This window comes from Pleurodeles waltl, chromosome 7, assembly GCF_031143425.1.
Source record: "Pleurodeles waltl isolate 20211129_DDA chromosome 7, aPleWal1.hap1.20221129, whole genome shotgun sequence".
Taxonomy (NCBI): domain Eukaryota; kingdom Metazoa; phylum Chordata; class Amphibia; order Caudata; family Salamandridae; genus Pleurodeles; species Pleurodeles waltl.
In genome coordinates this window covers 542,811,172-542,831,923 of record NC_090446.1, presented here as the reverse complement: position 1 = coordinate 542,831,923, position 20,752 = coordinate 542,811,172, and the positions used below count along the sequence as shown (strand labels likewise).

At 46.7% G+C, this 20,752-nt stretch overlaps 1 protein-coding gene across 1 annotated transcript in view; it reads right to left on the bottom strand.

The window, feature by feature from the left end:
- Positions 1–20,752, bottom strand: part of TTC5 (tetratricopeptide repeat domain 5) — a 170,141-nt gene that overhangs the window by 137,113 nt on the left and 12,276 nt on the right. Inside the window, exon 2 of the mRNA XM_069244282.1 lies at positions 8,029–8,161. Coding sequence (XP_069100383.1) covers positions 8,029–8,161 — 133 coding nt within the window. The remainder of the gene's footprint in view (positions 1–8,028; positions 8,162–20,752) is intronic.

The following is a 20,752-nucleotide window of genomic DNA, read 5'->3' as shown; positions in this document are numbered from 1 at the left end:
CATTTCCAGCGGAGTTCCTCGAGGGGGGGGGGATGTGTTATCAGGGATGGAGCGATATATTTGGGATGTGCCCCCTTTGTTTAAGTACCCCATCATAACTTTTGCTTCCAGTGGGCTATACTCTGGGATGTTGTCCCCTGGTCGTACGTGTACCAGTAGAGCGTGTCTGAGCTGTAGATATTTGTGGAACTGGGTGTTGTTTAGGGAGTATGTTTTCTGGAGCTCTTCAAAGGGCTGAATGTGTGAGTCACCCCAGATGTCACCAAGTGTAGTTATCCCAATATTGTCCCACTTTCGAAAGCCCTCTAGTGTGGAGATTTCCTTTAGCCATTTCCACTGCCAGAGAGGTGTCAACCCGTGGCCCTCTGTGCTGTTCGCCATCCTGTAAGAGCCAATCTGGTCACCTCTGGGATGGATTGCGGGATCACGCCTCCATACAGGGTGTTGAAAACCCCGTTGTAGCCCATCTCCTGAAGTTCCAATCTGTACGCAGGGTCGGACCATCCCCCCGACAGCCAGTCGTTAATCACCAGTAGGTGTGTGGCTAGGTAGTAAAAATGGATGTTGGACATTCCCAGACCCCCCTCGTATATGTTTCTGTGACATGTGGCAAAGGCTAGTTTGGGGTGGGAACCGTGCCACAAGAATTGGCGTGCCGTAGTCTCGACTTCGTTGAACCATTTCCGTGGGATTAGGTGTGGGAAGTTTTGCAGTTGGTATAGGAATCTGGGGAGCACCATCATTTTGTATAGAGCTATTCTCCCCAGTGTGTTTTGTGGCAGATTCTGCCAGCGCTGAAGGTCTTTTCTGGAGTTTTTAAGGAGATGTGTAATATTTAGTTCCCAAGCCAGCTCAGGAAGAAGAGCTATGTAAACCCCCCAGGAATTTAAAACTATTGCGACGGATTGGGATGTTTTTCTGCCAGCTTACACAGTCTCTCGAGGGGTGGAGTGGGATCAGTAAGGATTTGCTAGAGTTCAGGGTAAGGCCCGAGGCTTGTGAGAAGAGCTCCAGGAGGTCTAGGATTCGCGGGCCACTCATTGCCGGGTTAGAGAGATAAAGGAGGAGGTCGTCGGCATACAATGCTACTCGGTCCTACGGGCCATACCCAGCCTGTTACTAGTGGGTCTTCTCTCAGTAGCTTTGCCAATGGTTCAATTGCCAGGGCAAAAAGTAGCGGCGATAGCGGGTCCCTCGACGGATGGGGAATGGATCGGATGTCACCCCGTTTACTTGAATGCGAGTCGTCGGGTTGGAGTAAAGCAGTTTTACTAGGCCTCGGAATTTGGGTCCAAATCCGTTCTTCTTTAGAACTTGTTCTAAGTACGACCAATCCACAGTGTCAAAGGCTTTCTCAAAGTCTATTAGAAGGAGGGCAAGAGGGGACCTGGTCAAGGTATCACGGCGAGCCAGAGCATTATGCAGTCTCCTAATGCAGTGTCTGGTGCTACGTGAGGGCATGAAGCCACATTGGTCTGGGTGTACCAGCGAGGGAAGCACTACCTTCAGTCTGGTAGCGAGTAGTGTTGAGAGCACTTTAATCTCCGCATTCAACAGGGAGATGGGTCTGTAGGCTGAACGGTCATGCGAGGGTGGACGGGTCTTCGGAATCACCACTATTGTGGCTTGGTCTATTCCGGTGGGGAAGTGGCCTATCTTCACTGCTTCATCGAACATGTTGAGCAGATGAGGGCTTAGAATGTCCCCGCATTTGTGGTAGAGCTCGGACGGGAAGCCATCCGGTCCGGGTGTTTTGCCTGACGCTAGACCAGATATGGCCGTTGTTATTTCGGCCAGGGTTATGGCTTCCTCCAGGATCTCTCTGGTTGCCTGCGGGATTCTGGGGAGGGTTATGTCATCAAGAAGGGGGGATTCCCTCTCGGTTCGTGGGCGGGGGCGCGCAGCGTATAGCTGAGCGTAGTATGATGCGAAGCTCATAGCGATTTCTCTGGGGGTCCTTGCGATTGAGCCTGTCTCGTCCGCGATCTCTGGGATAACTCTGTCGGCTAGCGGCCTCGAGGCCAACCAATGGAGGAGTTTGCCGTTTTTGTCACCCCATCCATACACGCGTGCCGCTGACGCCCTCCATGTGTGCTTAGCGGCCTCAAACACTAACTGTCTTATTTCTTCTCTAATCACTGTTAGGCGTCTCAACGCCGACGCTGATGTTGCGGTAATCTCAGACCGCTCCAGGACCAGGGCCTTGGCTTCGAGGGTTGTCACCTGTGAGTCTCGTGCCTGTTCACGGGCGCGCACACAGTACTTGGCATAGCCTCTAAGCGTGGCTTTACATGCCGCCCAAAGTGTGCCCGGGGATTGTACGGTTCCTAGGTTTTGGTTAAAGTACTGGGTAAGGTGGTCCCTTATGTCGAGAGTGAAATCGTTATTTTGTAGGTACCATGCATTCATGCACCATATAGGACGTTGATTTAGGGCTGTGTCTCCTACCCGGATTCGTACTGGGGAGTGGTCCGAGACTCCTCGAGGTAATATCTCAGCGCCAGTAACTCTAGGGACGTCCAGGGCGGGCATGAGCACAAGGTCAATCCTTGCCTGTGAATGGTGAGCCGCTGAAGTGTGCGTGTATTGTCGTGTTTTGGGGTGCCAAGTCCTCCATACCTCGCACAGGCCTAGGCTTGCTGTCCAACCCTTTAATTTGGTTGCTCTCCCAGTTCGGGTGGTCGAGATAGGTCCGGATACATCTAATTTAGGGTCTAGGACCGAATTAAAGTCGCCCCCAATAAGTGTGATTCCCTGCGGAAGTCCTATAATCATGCGGCGGAGAGTTAGTAGGAAGGTATCAAATCCAGCAGGGGGGGCGTACACACAAACTAAGTTGATCGGTGACCCGTGTAGCATGCCAGTCACCGTTACAAATCTATCCTGTGGGTCTGACTGGGTGGCTGTTACCACTATGGGTAGCGACCGGTGGAATAAGATGGCTACCCCTCTGGAACCTCTCGAGAAGCCCGCATGGAAGGCTTTATCAAAACCTCCCCGTGTTAGGATTGGGCAAATGGTCCCGAGTAAGTGGGTCTCCTGGACGAGGACCACTGAGGGGGCATATCTGCTCAAGGTATTAAACACTGCTGATCTTTTAATTTTATCTAGGAGGCCGTTAACGTTCCAGGAGAGAATCTGTGTCAATGCGGAGGTGGTGTGTGCCATCTTTGTGTTACGAGAATTCGGGGACCTGACCGAGGGCCCCAGAAACAGGCATATTGACTGGAGGGGAACCAAGTGGCAAGTGTAGGCTTTGCTATGGTAACTTATTACAACTACTTCACTAAGCCCTAACGTGAGCTTCAAACTCCCTAACTTGCCCCCACCCCATACTTCTACCTTTGAAGCATCTGTCGCCCTAATGCCCAACGGGGGCAACACAGCCGTGTAGACTGCCATCGAGTGGAGTGGTGGACCCCTCCTTTGCGTCGGATCTATTGCAATTAACTAACGAAAAACCCCTGCCCTTAATAAAGTCGTTGGGGTGCTCGGCGTGATGCCGTCGTGGATGTGCTTTAGCACAAATCGCATAGAATGCCGTCCATCTCCGCCAGTGTGTCCCAGTGTGGGGGAGCTCAGTACATGTAAGGCCAGTGTCAACCAAGTTCGGGAGATTGGCTCAAACGGTCCACTCCTTGCTCTTCTTTCGAGGTCTGGTCTCTGGGGTGACCCATCGAGTCTCCTCCCGGCGGGGGGTCCGGGAACGGATGGGCGTCCTCGCCTGTTAGGGCGTTAGAGTCCCTCAGCCTTCCCCTCCTGGACCTGGTGCTTTTGACCTCTCTGCATGTTCGTTAGCGTGCCTGGGTGTGTCTCTCGGGGTCCCCCAGACGGATCAGTTGGACCTCTTCGGTTTCCGATGCCTTCCTCCGTCAGCCAGTCCCATGCCTCCTCAGGTGACTCAAAGAAGTGCGCCTTGCCGGCGAGGATTACTTTAAGGCGGGCTGGGAAGAGGAGCATGTAGGAGAGTTGCATCACTCTCAGTTTCTGTTTCACCTGTTCGTACGATCGGCGCTTGGTTTGAACTTCTAGGGTGTAGTCTGGGAAAACTAAAATTTTCCGATTGTCCCAATAGAGGTCGGGGGAGGATCTGGCCTTTCTGAGGATCGCATCACGATCTTTGAAATTGAAAAAGCGCGCTATCATGGGTCTTCGGGGGCCGCCCGGGGGGGGGGCCCGCGGGGCCAGGGTTCTATGCGCTCGTTCTATCACGAACCATGGCGAAAGGGAGTTCTCCGGCATCCAGGATTTAATCCAGGTCTCCAGAAATTCAGTAGCTTTGCCATCTTCCGCCCCCTCTGGGACGCCCACGAATCGTAGATTGTTGCGTCTGGAGCGGTTCTCTGCATCCTCCGCCCTGCGATGGAGTTCGCCGGTCCGAGTTTGTAGCTGAGCCACCTTGGTTCTAAGGTCGGCCAAGTCATCTTCTGTCTGCGAGACACGGTTCTCCACCTCTGTAATACGGCCCACAGCATTTCTGAGGTCTTGTCTTACGAGGCCCATCTCCTCTCTTACCTCTCCAATCTTGGTTTCCATTGCTTGTTGCGAGGTTTGAATTGCAAGCAGGAAAGTATTGACCCCGTCTGTCGTCTGTTCGTTGGGCGAAGCGTCACCTCCGGTTCGGGGGACCGATGGCGTGGTAAATTGGTCGATCCTCTGCTGGGACGGCTGCGTCTCTCTGGAGGCTCTGTCTTTACCCATGTTGTCAGATGTGTCAAGCAACCGCGGATATAGTCTAGTGGGAGCAGAGCAATTCCATGGCAAGGGTCCTTTGATACCCGCCTGGGTGGGTCCGAGTCGGGAACTCCACCCCAGGGAAGGGGTTCCATACAAGGGGCGACCAGAGGCCGAGCAGCACCCAGAGGCGAGGGCCCCAGGCTCTTCACCAGATCAGCAGAGGACGATGGGATCCTCTGTTCCCCTCACGGTGTGTCTTGGGATTCAGTCGGCAGGGAAGGGAGCTCTCCCCCAACAGGACCGGAGATGTGAAATCGTCTAGTTGTCGGATTCCTCCGGGGCGATCCTTCATCGGGCGAACCGGCCGATGTCTTGGGGCCCCCGTCGCGTGTCCATGACGTTCAAAGTCTCACAGGGTGCGGGGTATCCGCTACCCGGGGTCACCCCGAGGCCTGTCTCCCCCGGGGGCCCGAGCCCTCGTGGTCCTTGGCAAGGGCGAGCCCTTGGTCCCCACAGTGTTCCTCACGGAGTTGCTGTGCCACTCAGGTGTTGTCCCTCGGTGGGCCAAGTTTCACCCTCCAGGCGCGGTCTCAGGGACCTCGTTAAACGGGTCCACATGTGTCAGGGCCCCTGTCTTTCCTCCACGTCGCCCCCGCCTCTACGCGGGGGAGTTCGGAGCTGGAGCCGGCAGATAGTCCTCCGATGGGGGGGGTCCCCCCTGGTCCACGGCCAAAAGTCCAGCAGATCCCGGCGATTGGGCCCCAGGCCCACCCGGTGCCGTGTTATCTCTCGGGGCTTCTGAGGTGCGGATTTCCAGTATGCGTCCCTTTGTGCCTCTCACCTTACAGGGTCGCTCCGCCTCCTGCGGAGTACAGGTATTCAGGCTCTCGGTGCCGGGTCCACCGATCCACGGGGCCCCGATCGGCCCCAGAGCCCGTCATGTCCGGATCCGCTCGCCTCCGGCGTCGCCAACTCTGCACGCGGCCGCCCGCCGGACTTCTCTCCGGGCGCACTGGACAGCGCCACGTCCCCAGCGGCGGCCCCGGTTGGTCCCGGCCGGCCAGGACAGGTGTGGTGCTCGTCTGATGGCCTCGGCCGCAGGGCGGTCCCTGCCCTGGGTGCGGCCCAGCTCCCGGGCCGGCGCCGCCTCCCAACGATTACAGGCACTCCCGAGCTCCGGATTTGAGCTCCCGGAGTCCGGGGGCGCCGAGGCACCCCTCGAGTCCCGGTTGGGACGGAAGAAGGTTCGGATGTGGCAGTGGATTTGGGCGGATGACGGAGGGGTCCGGAGCACTCTTAGAGTGCGACCGCCATCTTGACGCCCGTGGCCATGCCTCCCTGTTGCACTGATCTTAAAGACTGCAAGTACACCCATGAAATCCAATTCATGCTCGGATTCGAATAGGTGTCTACCAATTTTATCAATCAAGGAAGTGTTTGTTTGAGATAAAGGGATGTGTGACTTTGCATCTGAGTGCTCTATGTCGAACCAAAAAATGTATCTTATTCAGTGTGGCATAGTGAAGAAGTGAAACCACCTCAAAGAAGGAGGTTGCTAGGTAACCACAAGTTGCGTTGTACGGTTCGGTGTCTCAAACAGCATGTTAAAAAAGAGGCTGTGGAAGGTCTTTGTCACCCAAAGCAGAATCTAGGGTCTGCTCTCTAAAAGTCATCGAAAGGTACTGTATTTTAAAATCACTGCGTGGCCAATTCTTGTTAATCTCTGCTCGCCAGTGCAGATTATTATTGTTGAACATTGTTCCTAACCATGATTTATAATTGTTCACCTAGCGCCCATAAACCGTGTTGGGCTAATGTCCTGCCCCCATTGACACTATAATTGCTCTGACCGGAAATATTGGACACACCTATTGCTTTGAATCATGGTATATGTCTACTTAATACATATCATAACTGAAGTAAGGGACTTCATAAGACATGTTCTGGCTCTCATACACCTAATCATTTTCGAACTTTTGGTTTTCTTTCTTTAACATAATGCATAACTATGAGGTATGTACTGGTACAACATGTATATGTTTTTTCTATAACACTGTGCTCCACTGTGTCCACCCCTCTAGTGCCACCATTACACTATAAATATGTAACAAGTTAATTTATACTATTGTTTCAGACGTATAAATGTATTTATACAAATGCCCTGATATTTGATAATCGCGTAGTTGTTGTGATACCCCCAACCTCAGATTGGGCTATGACGTTGTGTTTCACCACCAATATAACATGAAAACCTTCTACAATTTGCATGATGTAATAATGGTTGTTGTGCATCAACATGTTTTGTTGTGATTACTCTGCAAAATAATTGCCCCTACTACCGCCACCATCACATTGATAAGAATTATGGTACATAGCTATTTATTGTGCACTGTTACTCTAAACCTTGTGGTACTATGCATCAGATTATTGCTCCCAATAGGGCCACTCTCGTAGCCCATGCAGCGCTGCAGCAAACCTGTGCTTCTTGACATGGCCTGACTGATCTAGTCTGCCGTCACCCCATCGTACTGCTAATTCAGCAGTCCTTGCCACATTCGAGTTGTTGCTATGTACCCCAGTATTGTGTGACCCGCTCCCATTCTTTCGTTTGTTGGAACACCTCCCTTTTTCCATTCACTGGAATATTTATCCATTTTTGGATCCTTTCCTAACTGGTAAAAATCTTCTCTGCAATCAGAGTGGGCTCCATCAGTAGGCTAGTTGCCTCTCAATTAACCAACCACGCAGACACCATTTTCGCTATCAATAACAATTATTTACCTGTATTAATCAGTGAGAGGGAAGGTTTTGGGTGATTCATTTTTTAACTTAAACACTGATAAGTCTTAATAATAACCCCTTTTCCATTGTTCCAATATAGGATCAGTACATAATTTTACTTGTGAGCATAGTATGTTTGTACTAATTTAGGTACCTCTCACTCTGTGCTCTTTCTACTTATTTCCTAACCATAATCATCATAATTCACACCACTGATTTCCTAGCTGGGGTGAGGAACCTACTCCTTAAATTGCTTTCCTTCCACCCCCCTTACCTTTTCTCTGGTGATTTATTACCTATACCCTTTCCTTACTTGCAGGTCCTTCGTCAACGTGTACCCCCTCCAACATCAAATTGTTCTTCAGTGACCTTCTGGCCCTTGTAAGTGTCTTCCATGCTATTCAGTTCTGACCAACTTCCCCCCCTTTATAAATCATTAATTCGTTTTGAATTATTGTTTCCACTAGATTACCACTGGCTTTTTGTGAAAGGGGGTTGCTGCCATGCTTTGTGTCAACAGCATCTGCCCACTCCTGTGTATCAGGGAACAGATCCGATTTTTCTTTATACCTTCATATCTTTGCACCTGAAGCAGTGTCTTTGCCATCTTGTCAGCCACATCCTGCTGCTTCTTCCCAGCATCATCCACGCTGTGCGTCTCAAAATAGTGATCTCGGAAATGGTACAATTCATCAACAAGTTCCTAGAGAGAAAAAGTGTCCAAGCAGAAATTAGGACTAAAACAAAAGGATTGCCAACAGACTCTCTAGTTCAATGTTCACAGCGTTATAGAAACACCGACCTATGACACATCAAATGAGTTTTCCACATCACCCACATCATTTGAATCAAACTATTTAATGAAGGCTCATACAATTCACTCGAACCTCCTCCATTCCCCACATCTCCAGTGCAACAAGTTTCCAACATCTTCAATCATTCCCCACCTGACTGGCATAGTACTAGTTACTGAAACCCAACTTAGTGGCCACCTCAAAGGCCTCATACACTTAGGTTGCAGTTGGGGTGCCCTGGTATGCTTTGCAATATTTATCAAAGGCAATAAAATCTGATACCGTGGGGTTTCGGAATTTATTAGATGCGATAAAAAGCACTTAATATGGGTTTGGCACTAAAAATAAGCTATGTCTCAGTACTTTTCAGTTTACTGCCAGTTAAAACTTGGCAGGGTCAACCTGCATAAATTCAGTTTGTTGGTGAAGACTCTACTGTACCAATAATTACCAGATATGGTAAACTCCACACTACTTGTAATTGTGATCAAAGGGGTTGGATGAAAAAAAAAATCAGCACTCACTCATAGTCCAGACCTTGGAGGAAGTACCACTCATTCACACATCACTGTGTCTTCCACAGAGGTCTAGTGATTCTATCATCTGTGGGTTTGCACTGGCTGGCCTCTGAATACACAAATACTGGCATCATTACACAGCAAATATCCTGAAATGTTTAGTGGTGGGAAACCAAGAACTAGCTCTGCTTCATATAATATGCCAACATTTCTAAGCGAATAATGATATGTAACCTTCTCTAGAAACAAAAAGAAAACTACAACTGAATGTTAAACACAACAAAGCAATTTCAACTCAAGACTTCTCTAGCGATGTGTTCTGTTCTGTCAGTAGATAGGCACCAGTCTTTCAAAGGAGCAGAATAATGTCTGGTTCCCAATGCCTCACCAGACTCCTACTCAGGAGGTACATAGTATGAAAACCGTGAAAGGAAAAACTTGGGGGAGGGATAGGGATTAGAGAACAGACTGCCTTTGTTTTCCTTAAGGCTCCCTAGCTTTCCACCCACGGCTGCTGTTAGTTAAAATCACCTGGCGGCTGGTTTGCTGACAAACTAAAATAAAAATGTTAGATTCAGAAAATAATGCATACAACATTACCTACAATTACCATTACATTTGTAAAAGGATTTGGTCTCTTCTAGCATACCCAGGAAACACTAGATTTTAGCTTCTCTTGTTTGTGTGTATTTCTGTATCGTCTGTAGACTCTCAAAAGTATTTTGGTTTTCATAAAACATTGCATATAACAAACCTATTTAATATAGTTAATCTGTTCTTAAATTCTCCTTTTCATTTGGCTAGCTAATTCTAGAGTGGTGCCAAACTTTCCATCCTTCCATCTAAAGTTCATTTAATGGATTTTTAGAGAAAAGTTTAACACTTCTGGGATCCAAATAAAACCCATTACAGCTTTATTATTATATCAATGCCGGTAAAAAAAATAGCCTCACGAATTTATCAAATGAGCGCTCGCCTCAGGCACAAACTTTCTCTCTAAATCTGAGAGAAAAGCTCATCTCAGAATCTCCCAATGTGGAAAGGCACTTGCAGACTTGAGTAGAGCTTTAACACAGAAAATTCTGAACGAAACTAACCCAAATACGAAGGAGGAACATGTGTCATGAGGTAAACTCTAGTGAAATGTGACAACTGTCTTGCACGGAGCTTTTGTTTTTCCTTCATCAAGCATCACAAGAGCTTGCAAAGCTTCACAAGCAGCAGCAGATCTGCAGGCCATCTTGAATGCCCTTTTCCTCCACAACGAATCCGAGCTGGGAGATTGAATTTTGAGAGAGGTCTATTTTTTTAATGAACACTGTTGGCATATTTCTGAGTATGCTTTCAGATTAGAGGAGACTCCAAGGGTTCCTCTACTCTACTGTTTTCTTGAACCCTGAAATGATGTGAGTATATCTGAGTGGCAGGTTTTGTAGATCGGCGCAGTCATGGTCTTTCTCTAAGCACACAAGGGGCGCACACATTTAGCATGGCCTGACAGCTGGACAGATACTTGCGCCTGGAGGAAAACGAAAACTGCCCCACTATGTGTCTAGGTTGAGTCTTATTTGTACCAACTAGTGAGTGAATGCGCGACTCCATACAAGAGTGGACAAGCATGCTGTGATGCATCAAACTTTGTGTGGCTTTAAAAGGAAGCTTTGTGGGGTTTAGAAACAGAGAAACTGGGTTCTGCCCCACAGCACCGACATGGATGCCTTGAAATCCTTCAATGAAATTAATCCTTTGTTAGAAAACTCTTTCTACTCAAAAAGAAAGCACATCAAACCCCCTTCACTTCTGTAAAAAGCTACAATGATTCATTTTCCAGATCGTTTATTACTTCTGAACTCATCCTCCCTCCCCTTGCCCCCATACTTTATGTGGATGATACAACTATCTACTTTCACAAATTGCTTCTGAATAAATGTATTTGTTTGTGTATATATTTTTATCCAACGTAAGTTTTTCTACATCTGCTCCTAAAATGCTTGTTTACTTTTGCTATACACAATGATTTCTTCAAAGCCAAGTTATCTGGAATTTGTTATACATTAGTGACACAGCCTCTCCCCACCCACAAACAAGGTAAGGGTTACACTACAACAAAAATCTCTAAATAAATAGAATAGGATGAAATGGTCCTATGGTATGGTGAGCTTCCTTCTGAAAGCCTTACTGAAATAATAAACTCTCCAGAAAATGAGAAAGGACCCTTGGGGACTACAGTTTGAATTTAACAGTACAAAGATTGCTTGACACGCCAACTGTCATTGCCCCTAGAGACTCCATGATCTCATACAGTGCTTACAGGGAAGAGCATGGTGGGGTGAAGATAGGGCAATGGAATCTAAAGTCCCTGGACTTCTAGTGAGGCATTAAGTGGGCAACAGACACAAGGGGGAGGGGATCACTACTCTACGACCACCATCCTAGGTGGCTGAGAATGTGCATAAGTGGTGCACCACTCATTTTTCCTGGGGTAAGAGTCACCTTGGACCCAGCACTCAGTTATCTTGCCGCCTTTCTCCAACCCCCTTGCCTACCTCCACTGGACAAATAGGCAAATATTTGTATGTATCTGTAAGGGATGAAGGTTAGCCTCTCACACCAGCTCATGTATTTGTTTTGCAACACTGTCTCACTCTCTCCTAGGGTGGAAGAGATCAACCCTCTTTTCCCAGCCTCAGAAGGGTACGTGAACGAATCTAACACGTCAAATGGGAAGGATGGAAGAATCCCTGAACCCAGAGGAGGAAAACGTCTTCCAAAGAATGAGCTTACAAACCTAAACCCTGGCAGATTTTTAGATCTGCCTCTGTCAACAAACATTTTGATATCCTTGAGAGTGATACATACTCTTATAACCTACTATCCAAATAGCTGTGTTTCTAAGCTCTGCAGATATATTGATTTGTAAATTAACACTTGCCTGTTTCCAGTGAGACAGGCTATATGCTTTGTTTCTTGACGCAAACCGTGGTGTGGCACATAACCAGCTGTGTGCGTGTAATACTGTCTTGTTTTTTAATAGCATGCAATAACGCAAACTATTGGTACTAAATGCAACACTGAAGTAATCTTTACTTATTCATGAATGATCAGATATATGGTCAAGTCAAATTGGAGCTGCCTCAGGGTTTCTATGTACATGCAAGCTAATGCACAACCTCACAGCATTCAGGACTCAAGCAATTATTCCTTTCTTGCTGACAACCAGGCAGGTCAGCCCCAATGACATGCACCACTACCAAGGGAGAAGGAGATACTTGATGAAGGGAGCACCTACCTATATGAAAGAATGCAGAACCAACAGTTGAACTAAGTTCTTTTTCATGTCAAAAGTCTCATATTACAAACGTTTTATAAAGAGAAATGTACTTTAAAATCCAAACCTGTCGTTTTGCACCATTTTGAGGCGACAAGTTCCAGATTTAAATCGGCAGAACTGAGAACGTTGCCAGATAGTTTCATTTTGATATCAGTGGTCTTTGTTGGAGTGCATTCTTGCGAGCATAGGGACGAAACAAATCTCGAGATTACTTTACAAAGGTGAATTACTGCTTTACTCACTGCAGCTTCACAAATGTTTGGAGTGGCTTAAAAAAAGAGACTCTCTTTATAGGGAGAGCTTGGACTAGTTTTGGATACAAAGAGAATCCAGAATTAATCAATCCTTTTGAAACACGGTATTTTTGAACTGCGTAGATGGTAATGATCATATTCGCCAAAATTACGTAGTTGGTGATGCATGAAAAAAGTTCTAAATATGAATTACACTACATCAGAAATAACAGAACCTGGTATAATAGATCCACAAAAGGGCCGAACAGCAAACACCTCTATAAAGACAGAATCGAAGCCAACACCCACACTGACAATTTCTACCCAAAAGAAATCACCCTTCAAAAAGACTAAATAGCCTGCGAACTGACCAGACCAAATATCTGAGACATTAAGAAGAAACAGTCACAACAAATAAGGGGGAATGACTGCGGTCAGGTCCTGGTTTCTGCTGGATCGTTTACTGCTCACTATCCATGTCTCTGGAGTATACTTTCCGCATGGGCGACAAACGAGATTCTAGAAGGCAGGTCTGTGAAGAGCACGGGCTACGTTCTTCGGACTGCTGCACGAGCTGGCTTGTGACGTGCTTGGCCGAGTACTAATAGGGAAATGCAGGCTGCATGCTATTTGCTCCATTTACGGTCACCATGGATGTTACAGATAAGCGGTCTCAAGCATGGAATACTGCAGCTGAGACTTGGTAAGGCCAGTAGGAGGTGCTGCGGTTGAGCGAGTGGATACATCCCTATGCAGTACATGGTGGGCACATTATCTGCAGTCACGCACAAGACCAAGAGTTAGTGCATTTTGTCTCTAAGTAATTATATATCATACCACACGTGGGCACCAACTGTTGAATTATATAGATTGAGTGCAACCTTTGCCTAATCTTCATGAAATGGTTTCTGTGTTAATACTGCAGTTTCTGTTTTCTTCCCTCGATATGCTAGTGCATATGGTCAAACTGATCTGGATATGGAGTCTAATCAATTAACAGCACTTGTAAGGCATGAGGATCTGCTCCGGTATTATAAAAATCCCTTTGGCCAGACAAGCGCTGCCTCTGTGTTATAATAAGTAATGAGAAAGACTTTGAAGAAGGTCTCCATATCTGGTGTCTGAAGGTGCTAACAGAACAATGGTTGACTTTGAGTCTGTCAAAGTGTAAATTTAGATGTCAGGAAGTCGAGTATCGAGGTCAAAAAATTTAAAGTTTAGGCATAAAATCTCAGCAAAACCACATGGACCCAGTCTTGAAAGCTCCTGAACCTCAGTCAATGGAACAATTCACGTCACTTCTGGGGTTAACTGAACCTTATGCTCAATTTGTTGAAAGTTGTGCAAGCAAAGTCGAACCATTATGAAGAATCTTCAAGAAGAAAGCACAGTTTATTTGGGGCACTGATCAGCAACAGTCATTTCTAAAAACTGAAATGTGAGACAGTGAAGGCATTCTTCTTAAATTCCACTGTAAAGGGTAAACAGTGAGTAGTCGCTGACGATGAGAGCAGTTATGGAGTGGGATGATTCTGATGTAGAAGTCCTTTGGACATGAATGGGTTGGTGGTTATGCTTCCAGGATTTTCAAGGAATCGGAATGGAATCACTCTGTAAGTTAGAGTTACTTGTGTGTACCTTGACAGCTGAGATTTTTAGCACAACCTTGTGGTAAACTCGATTTATTTTTCGGATTGGACACATTTTGCTTGTGAATATGTGACTACCTGAAGATGGTAGGCATCTTACAGCACATTTGGCAAGGCTTGCTGCAAGGAAGGCGTGTTGCAAGCACTCCAATTAACGTTACAGGAAGAGGCAACATGCACAATGACTGTATGCCATTGTGTCATGTTTGCCCTAAAAGGAGTACGTCACAAATGTAGATGAGGCAGAATGTAAGATGGCATTCAAGATCATGGACATGAATTTATGCGATGGCAGTGTCAGATCATCTGTGGTATATGTAGATGAGTGGGCAAAGGAAATGGCTAGAGATGAAGAGATGAATTTGGTTTTGAAGTTCAAGGCTGAGGGTTCACCAAAGGAGAAGAAACACTTGGTGAAGAATTGGGTTATTTCGACAAAATAAAGGAGGAGTTAATGATGAATGACAATGACTTGATATGTGCAGACAAAGGTGGACCTACAAGAAAAAAATATTTTTTTCAGTAGGCCATGCACGTCATTAGCAATCTCATGAACAAAGAGGGGGATTAGAAAACACTATTGGTGGCACAGGATAGACAGATTGGTTAATGGAAGGGTGAAGAGTTTTCCGACATGTTCTAGTAGAGCTAAATCAGTTACTTTGAGTGTTGCCAAATCTCTACAAGTGTAATTTCCTAACAGACACTGCAGGACATTAAGCCCAGATATGAATGGACCGTTTCCTGTAATTCCTAAGAAGGAGGCTTTGATTTTAGTATTGGACCAGTTCATTTATTGGCCTGAGGCTAATTTGGTAGGAAAGAGGACACTTAGTTGAGTCATTTAATTTTTGGAAGATGTTTTTAGGAGAGAAGTGTTACAAAAAGTCTTAATTTCAGACAAAGGACCATAATTTACCAGCAAGAAATTGGAGAATTATTTGGTTGGCTGTAAAAAGAAGTTCAAATTATTATCCATTATTATATTGCAGGTGGAAAGATTCATCAAAAAGTAACTAAGGAATCAACCTAATTGGCAGTGAATGGGAGGACTACATTGGAAGTAGGCTCTACAGGCCACAGTGCTTAAGTACCATGGCTAGACTGGCCGTACCAGGCATTAGGCATTGCCACAGGAGGTTGGAGGGCCACTTTTGTTATTGGGAGCCAGTTTTATAGCATTGCAACAGTTTTAAAAGCACTGCAGATTTCCTTGTATATTCAACAGTTTTCATGCAACAATAAAAGTGCCAATATAACTCTGGTGATTAATCTACCAGCTGGAGAGAGATCGGGATTTTGTCTAGTGGCAGTTTTGATTCATCTAAGGTAGAGCAGTGGGTTAATATGCCTGCTGTGAATGTATTCCAACCCCCTATGGTGGAAACAGCGGTGCTATAAACAAATGAAATACATGTGGGAGAGTGGCGCTGATGGTGGGGGAATCATTGAAGAACCCCAATAAATATTGCTGTATCCTGGTGCACTGTAAGGTCATCATTTACTATGGTTTAAAAACAAATACAACTGAATATATAATGAAAAATGTTTTGCAGAATGCACCATTTTTGGCAATATTTTTTTTTTGGGGGGGGGGGGAGGGGGACCCCCACTGTAGTGGTCAGGGTCACTCGCTGTGTACCCTATGGGGGCTGGTCTGACAAAATATGACCGTGCTGCTTTGGGTTTCCAGTCCACTGCTGTTAAGTACATAACACCACCAAATTCAGAGACTGAGTAGTGCCATTTGCATTTTTGAGGGGAAGAGAACTAATTCCATGGTGACCAAGGAAGAGAGTTCTTTTGGGGAAGAGCAGAAAGGTGTGAATTTTGAGACTGTAGGACAGAGGGGTGAGAGTGCACCAGTATAAAATTAAATATTATATGAATCATAGGAGAGGAAAGATGTTCAAGTACCGATTTTATATTGGTAACTCGGTTTGTGTCACATTGCAGTTTGCACAGGGAACGTCATGGTCGAACCGGTCAGAGATGTGAAGGTGTTCAATAGCAGAATTTGGAAACTTCCTGAAAGTGATGCGCTTAATGGTCCTGGTTTAGGAAAAACATGAAAATAGGTCAATGACGGCGATGTTGTCTAGGATGTGCCTTATGAGGAGGTTTCTAGTGCAGATGCAGCAGATCCGGAGGGAAGGGAGTTGTGAAGGAGCATAGTTGTATTCTGGTAATCTAGTCAGCTCCACTACACACTTAGCAGTTGTTAGGTGCAGTACGTCAGAAACAAGCTTCACAGAAATAGTGATTTTGTTCTGTTTAAGTCTTAGCTGGTTGTGTTGTTGCAATGTTTTTTTTATTAACAAACAGATGGGAGATATGAGTTGTGATTTAAATGTGCAGCACTCGGATGTGGAAGTAAGCAGGCATGAGTGCGCCTACACAATGAAGCTGGAGAACACTTATTAACTAGAGTGCTTTATCTGCTGCTGGTCTTCTTGTTAGTAAATGCTTTACTGCTCACTCCGAATGTGTCGGCGAGTTCTTTCAGCACTGACAACAGACAGGCACCACCATAAGCAGGAGCTCTCTTCACGAACAAGAACATCAAGCTACAAACAAAAACCCTACAAGAGGCCCAAACCCAGTTAACAGCAAAAAAACAAACCAAATATGGGAAAACAAAAACTCAGGACTGACTACAACCTTGAGGATTTGTTCGGAGTGATGAAGTTGCGGCACACTCATTCTCCATGTCTTCTTCGAACTTCTACATTTATAAGCTAAATTCTGATGTTGTGGTCTGAATAATGTCATTTATAATCAGCTCAAAGCTGTTTTGCACTATACCTACCAGTGTCTTGTCTGTCCAGAGTGCTGGATTTCTGAACTAATACAAGGACGCTATCTCCGGTAATGTGTGTTGAGTAACAGGAAGCAAGGTTTTACGCTGCTAGATAAAGCTGCATGAGCACTGTATCCTGACAGTTTTGGGGCCCTGGGCGGGTGGGGGCAAAGGCAGTGTGCATAGGGTGAATGGCAGTGTTTGCGGGGGCCTAACTGCCTGAACCTCTACATGATTATGTCTGAGTTAGCCCAAAGTATTAAGGTGCCAGGAAATTCTGTGGTGTGTGTGTAGGTGGGGATGGGAATACAAGAAAAGAAGGCCAGACTTCAGCTGTGCTGCACACTGGTGGGGAGGGAGTGTAATACGACACTGGTGAGGGTACACATCTGGAATGGACCCTCACTAAAGAAAGGATGGGAGCCTCAGCAACCCAAGGACTGGTCATCTCAACACTAGAAAGGGAAACTGAGCCACTGGCCTTCTTATGAAGCACTAAGTAGGCAATGCCCTGACCTGTGTTTGTCCTCCAGTGAGCTCAATCTGCAAGTCCATAGACGGTGCTCCATAGGTTTTCACTGAGCTTTGGTAGCTGAGCTAGGTTCTTCAAACCATGGGTCACCAAAAGCATCCTCCCCATCAATGATGGAGACTAACTCCTCATCATCAGCTGTGAAGTGACTGACAACAGTGGCTGTGATTATAGTTCATGTTTATTACCACCACAGCAAGTGCGGAGACTGCCTACCAGGTCTCCACTGTAAAAGAACAACCGGTTTTCCTTAAGTTGCATGCTTTGGTGAAAATACTAGCCTGCACAACTCAGTACTTGTGATTCCTTTCACTAAACCATTCTTACCTACGTTGGAAAAACCTGGACTTCTCATTAAAAGAGAAAAGAACTCGGATTTCATATAAAGCATACATTGTTTAGCTCAGGCTTTCGACCTGTTCCCCCAAAGTGCAGATTCATACTGTAGCCGTACAGCCAGTAAATTGTACCTCGTCTAGCAATCTAAGTGACTGTGCAACAGTTCAGAGAAAGCACATTTTCACAAAGAGTACCTTGGTTGAGTTGCTTTCTTCCTTTCTGCCAGGGTACGGCAAGGCTGGGGTGGCCGTACCGAGCATTGGGCACTTCCCTGGGAGGCTAGAAGAGTGGGATTCCGCTTTTGTTACTGGGGGCCATTTTTATAGCAGTGCAGCAGTTTTAAAAGCTGGGCAGATTTTTCTTGTATATCCAACAGTTGTCAGGAAACAATAAAAGTGCCAAGATAACTCTAGTAATTTATGTACTTGCTGGAGAGAGATGGCGTTTTGTCTATTGGCTGGCTCATCCAAGGGTGATATGCATGCAGCAAAGGACGTGTACTATGCAGACCACAGAACAGTATTTTACATGCAATGCTCAGTGGGATACTGCTTTGTCGCAGAGTTCCTTTTGCTAATGTGCATTTTGTAAGATACAGTCACAATCTAGCAGTGAGCTACGAACTGCCATCAAAGATCTGCATGCAAACTGCATGGTACAGGTTGCTAAGTTGGGCCTTTGATTATTGTAATTTTACTAAAAAGGTTTTGTTTGGGTAGAAATACATTGTTATTATTGAAGTCAACAATAAACGCTCTGTTATGTTCTGAATCCTGAGTTAATGCTTTCCCAGAACAAGCACTCCTAAAAATGCCTACCAGTACGGATGACATGTGAATTCTACACCTCGTAGTCAGGGCTGGAAAAGCAACCCAAAGCAGCACGGATACATTTTGTCAGACCAACCCCCACAGGTTGCACAGTGTGTAAGCCTGACCACTGCAATGGGCTTTTGGGGAGGGGGGGAGGGGTCTTTTTCACCCATGAAAAGTTGGGAAAAAATAGTTAAAATCGTGCATTCTACAACACATTGTTCATTATATACTCAATTGTATTAGTTTTTAAATCACAGTAAATGATGACCTTACAGTGCACCGGGACACAGCAATCGTTATTCTGGGCTCTTCAATGAGTTATTCACCATTCCCCTGTAACACTGCCTGTCATCTCTCCATAGCCCTCTCTTATGTATTACATTTGTTTTATAGCATCTCTTTTACTAATGTAGGATGTTTGAGCACTTTACATCACAGACATACAGAGACAATCAATCATGTGTAAATCAGCCACAAAATCCATCCAAAAGCAGCCCGAGTTGTGGCACCATTGACATGGTTCCCTTATTCACACGTGGGAGCCCTCCATTGTCACCGACAAAGACTCTTCGAATGCCTGCATTCGCAGTTTTGCAGTCTCAATTGGGAACTGACAGAACTGGAACATCACATGGGAGTCTGGTGCTTGTGGCAGGAGTAGAACGTCCTCATTCCGGAACCGCTTAACCATCTTGCAAGCCCACATTGTTCCGGAAAACAGGTAGGTCACAGCAGGTGCTGATCCACAACACCTGCCCCTCTGAAAAATAGTAAGACCAGTTGGAGAAATCACTTTGCTTGAAAACAGGGATGTGGCCAAGCAACATGGTCGACAGGACCTGAATCCCCAAGCTCCTAGCCAGCCGTACACCATAATCCTTTAATATTCTTGAAAAAATAGCAAATAAAACCTCAATGTAAGCAGCCCTGGGACAGTAATTACCTGTGAACCTGATGCGGTAACAAGAAGTGAAATGTGGCTGCAGAAGGAGCCATGCCAGAGCCCAGACAGAGGCCTAAGTAGCAACGCGAGGCAGAGCACTGCACCAGTTGGCGGTGGGTGGGGATTGAGTAGCTCGTCCCCGTCACGGATAAAATGGCCTCTGTGCATTCCCAAGGCACGCTTGAAGCCAGTATTGGAGAGAGGCAGGAGCCCTGGAGACGCAAAGAGGCACTGGGAGACAGTCTTCGAGGCACAGGACTGAGGTGCTCGTGTTTGCTGCGGTTGTGGTCCAGGAGCACACCACATTATCACCACACAGCAAAGACAGTGATGGGGTGGAGGGGTCCAAGCAGAGACTATACTAACCCATTGGAGGGCTGACAAGGCCACCACCTGGCCTTTGGAAATACCAACACCAGGCAGGAGCCCCTGAGATTAGCAGATGGCAGGACGCAGGCACCTGGCCCCTTCCGAACACGTGGTGAAAAGCTATTGGATACAGGCAGAGGTGTTGGGGAGGGGCATTGGCAAATACCCCCTCCCGGCTCTATCACCCGGAGCTTACCCAGCAGACCAGCACAAAGGAGAGCAGGCAGGTGAGGACCCCCAAGAACATCAAGATTAACTCTGGGCCTCACAGGCTTGTGTCAACCGCAGGGATCAGGCGGTCAGTGGCCAAAGCACACTGCTCAGGCAAAAATGGCGATAACACCCTCATCGGCCCCTGGAACACGAGGGGAATCTAGCCCATAGCCTGCAACCCCAGAGGGAGAGGGGAAAGAAAAGTTGGTACCCCGCCCAGGAGATAAATAAGCGCCCTCAGTAAGCCCTCTCCCCAGACAAGGTGTGGAGCTGCACCCTATGCCCCTACACCGGCCGCAGTACGGGGGGAATCACTGTTCGCGGGTGGGTGCCCGGGCCCTACACCCCTGGACACTGTCAAGGAGAGCAGGAGTGCACAACAGAGGAGGCCCCAGGGATTACAGGGATAACATCCCCTCAATGACCCGATAAAAGGGGAGGCAGGATAAAGTGCACCACAGAAGTGGAAGTAACGCTCGGGTGCTCCCCTGACAGCACAGTGGGGCCACTGGTGCACAACCAGAACTATATTGTCTCACACTGGCTCATGGCACCCCAGATTGGGCTTGCAATATACTGGGGGCGTGTGTAAATACAGAACTGTGCTCTGCAAATGCTAGAAATAATGCTGTGTGATCCGAATGACAGTAGGAAACAAATCTGAACATAAGCAAGAGGCCAAAGGAGGGGGGACTCCCTTTCCCAAGGGGAGAAGCATGGGCAAGAACAGATCAGCTCATTCAAACAACACCAACACC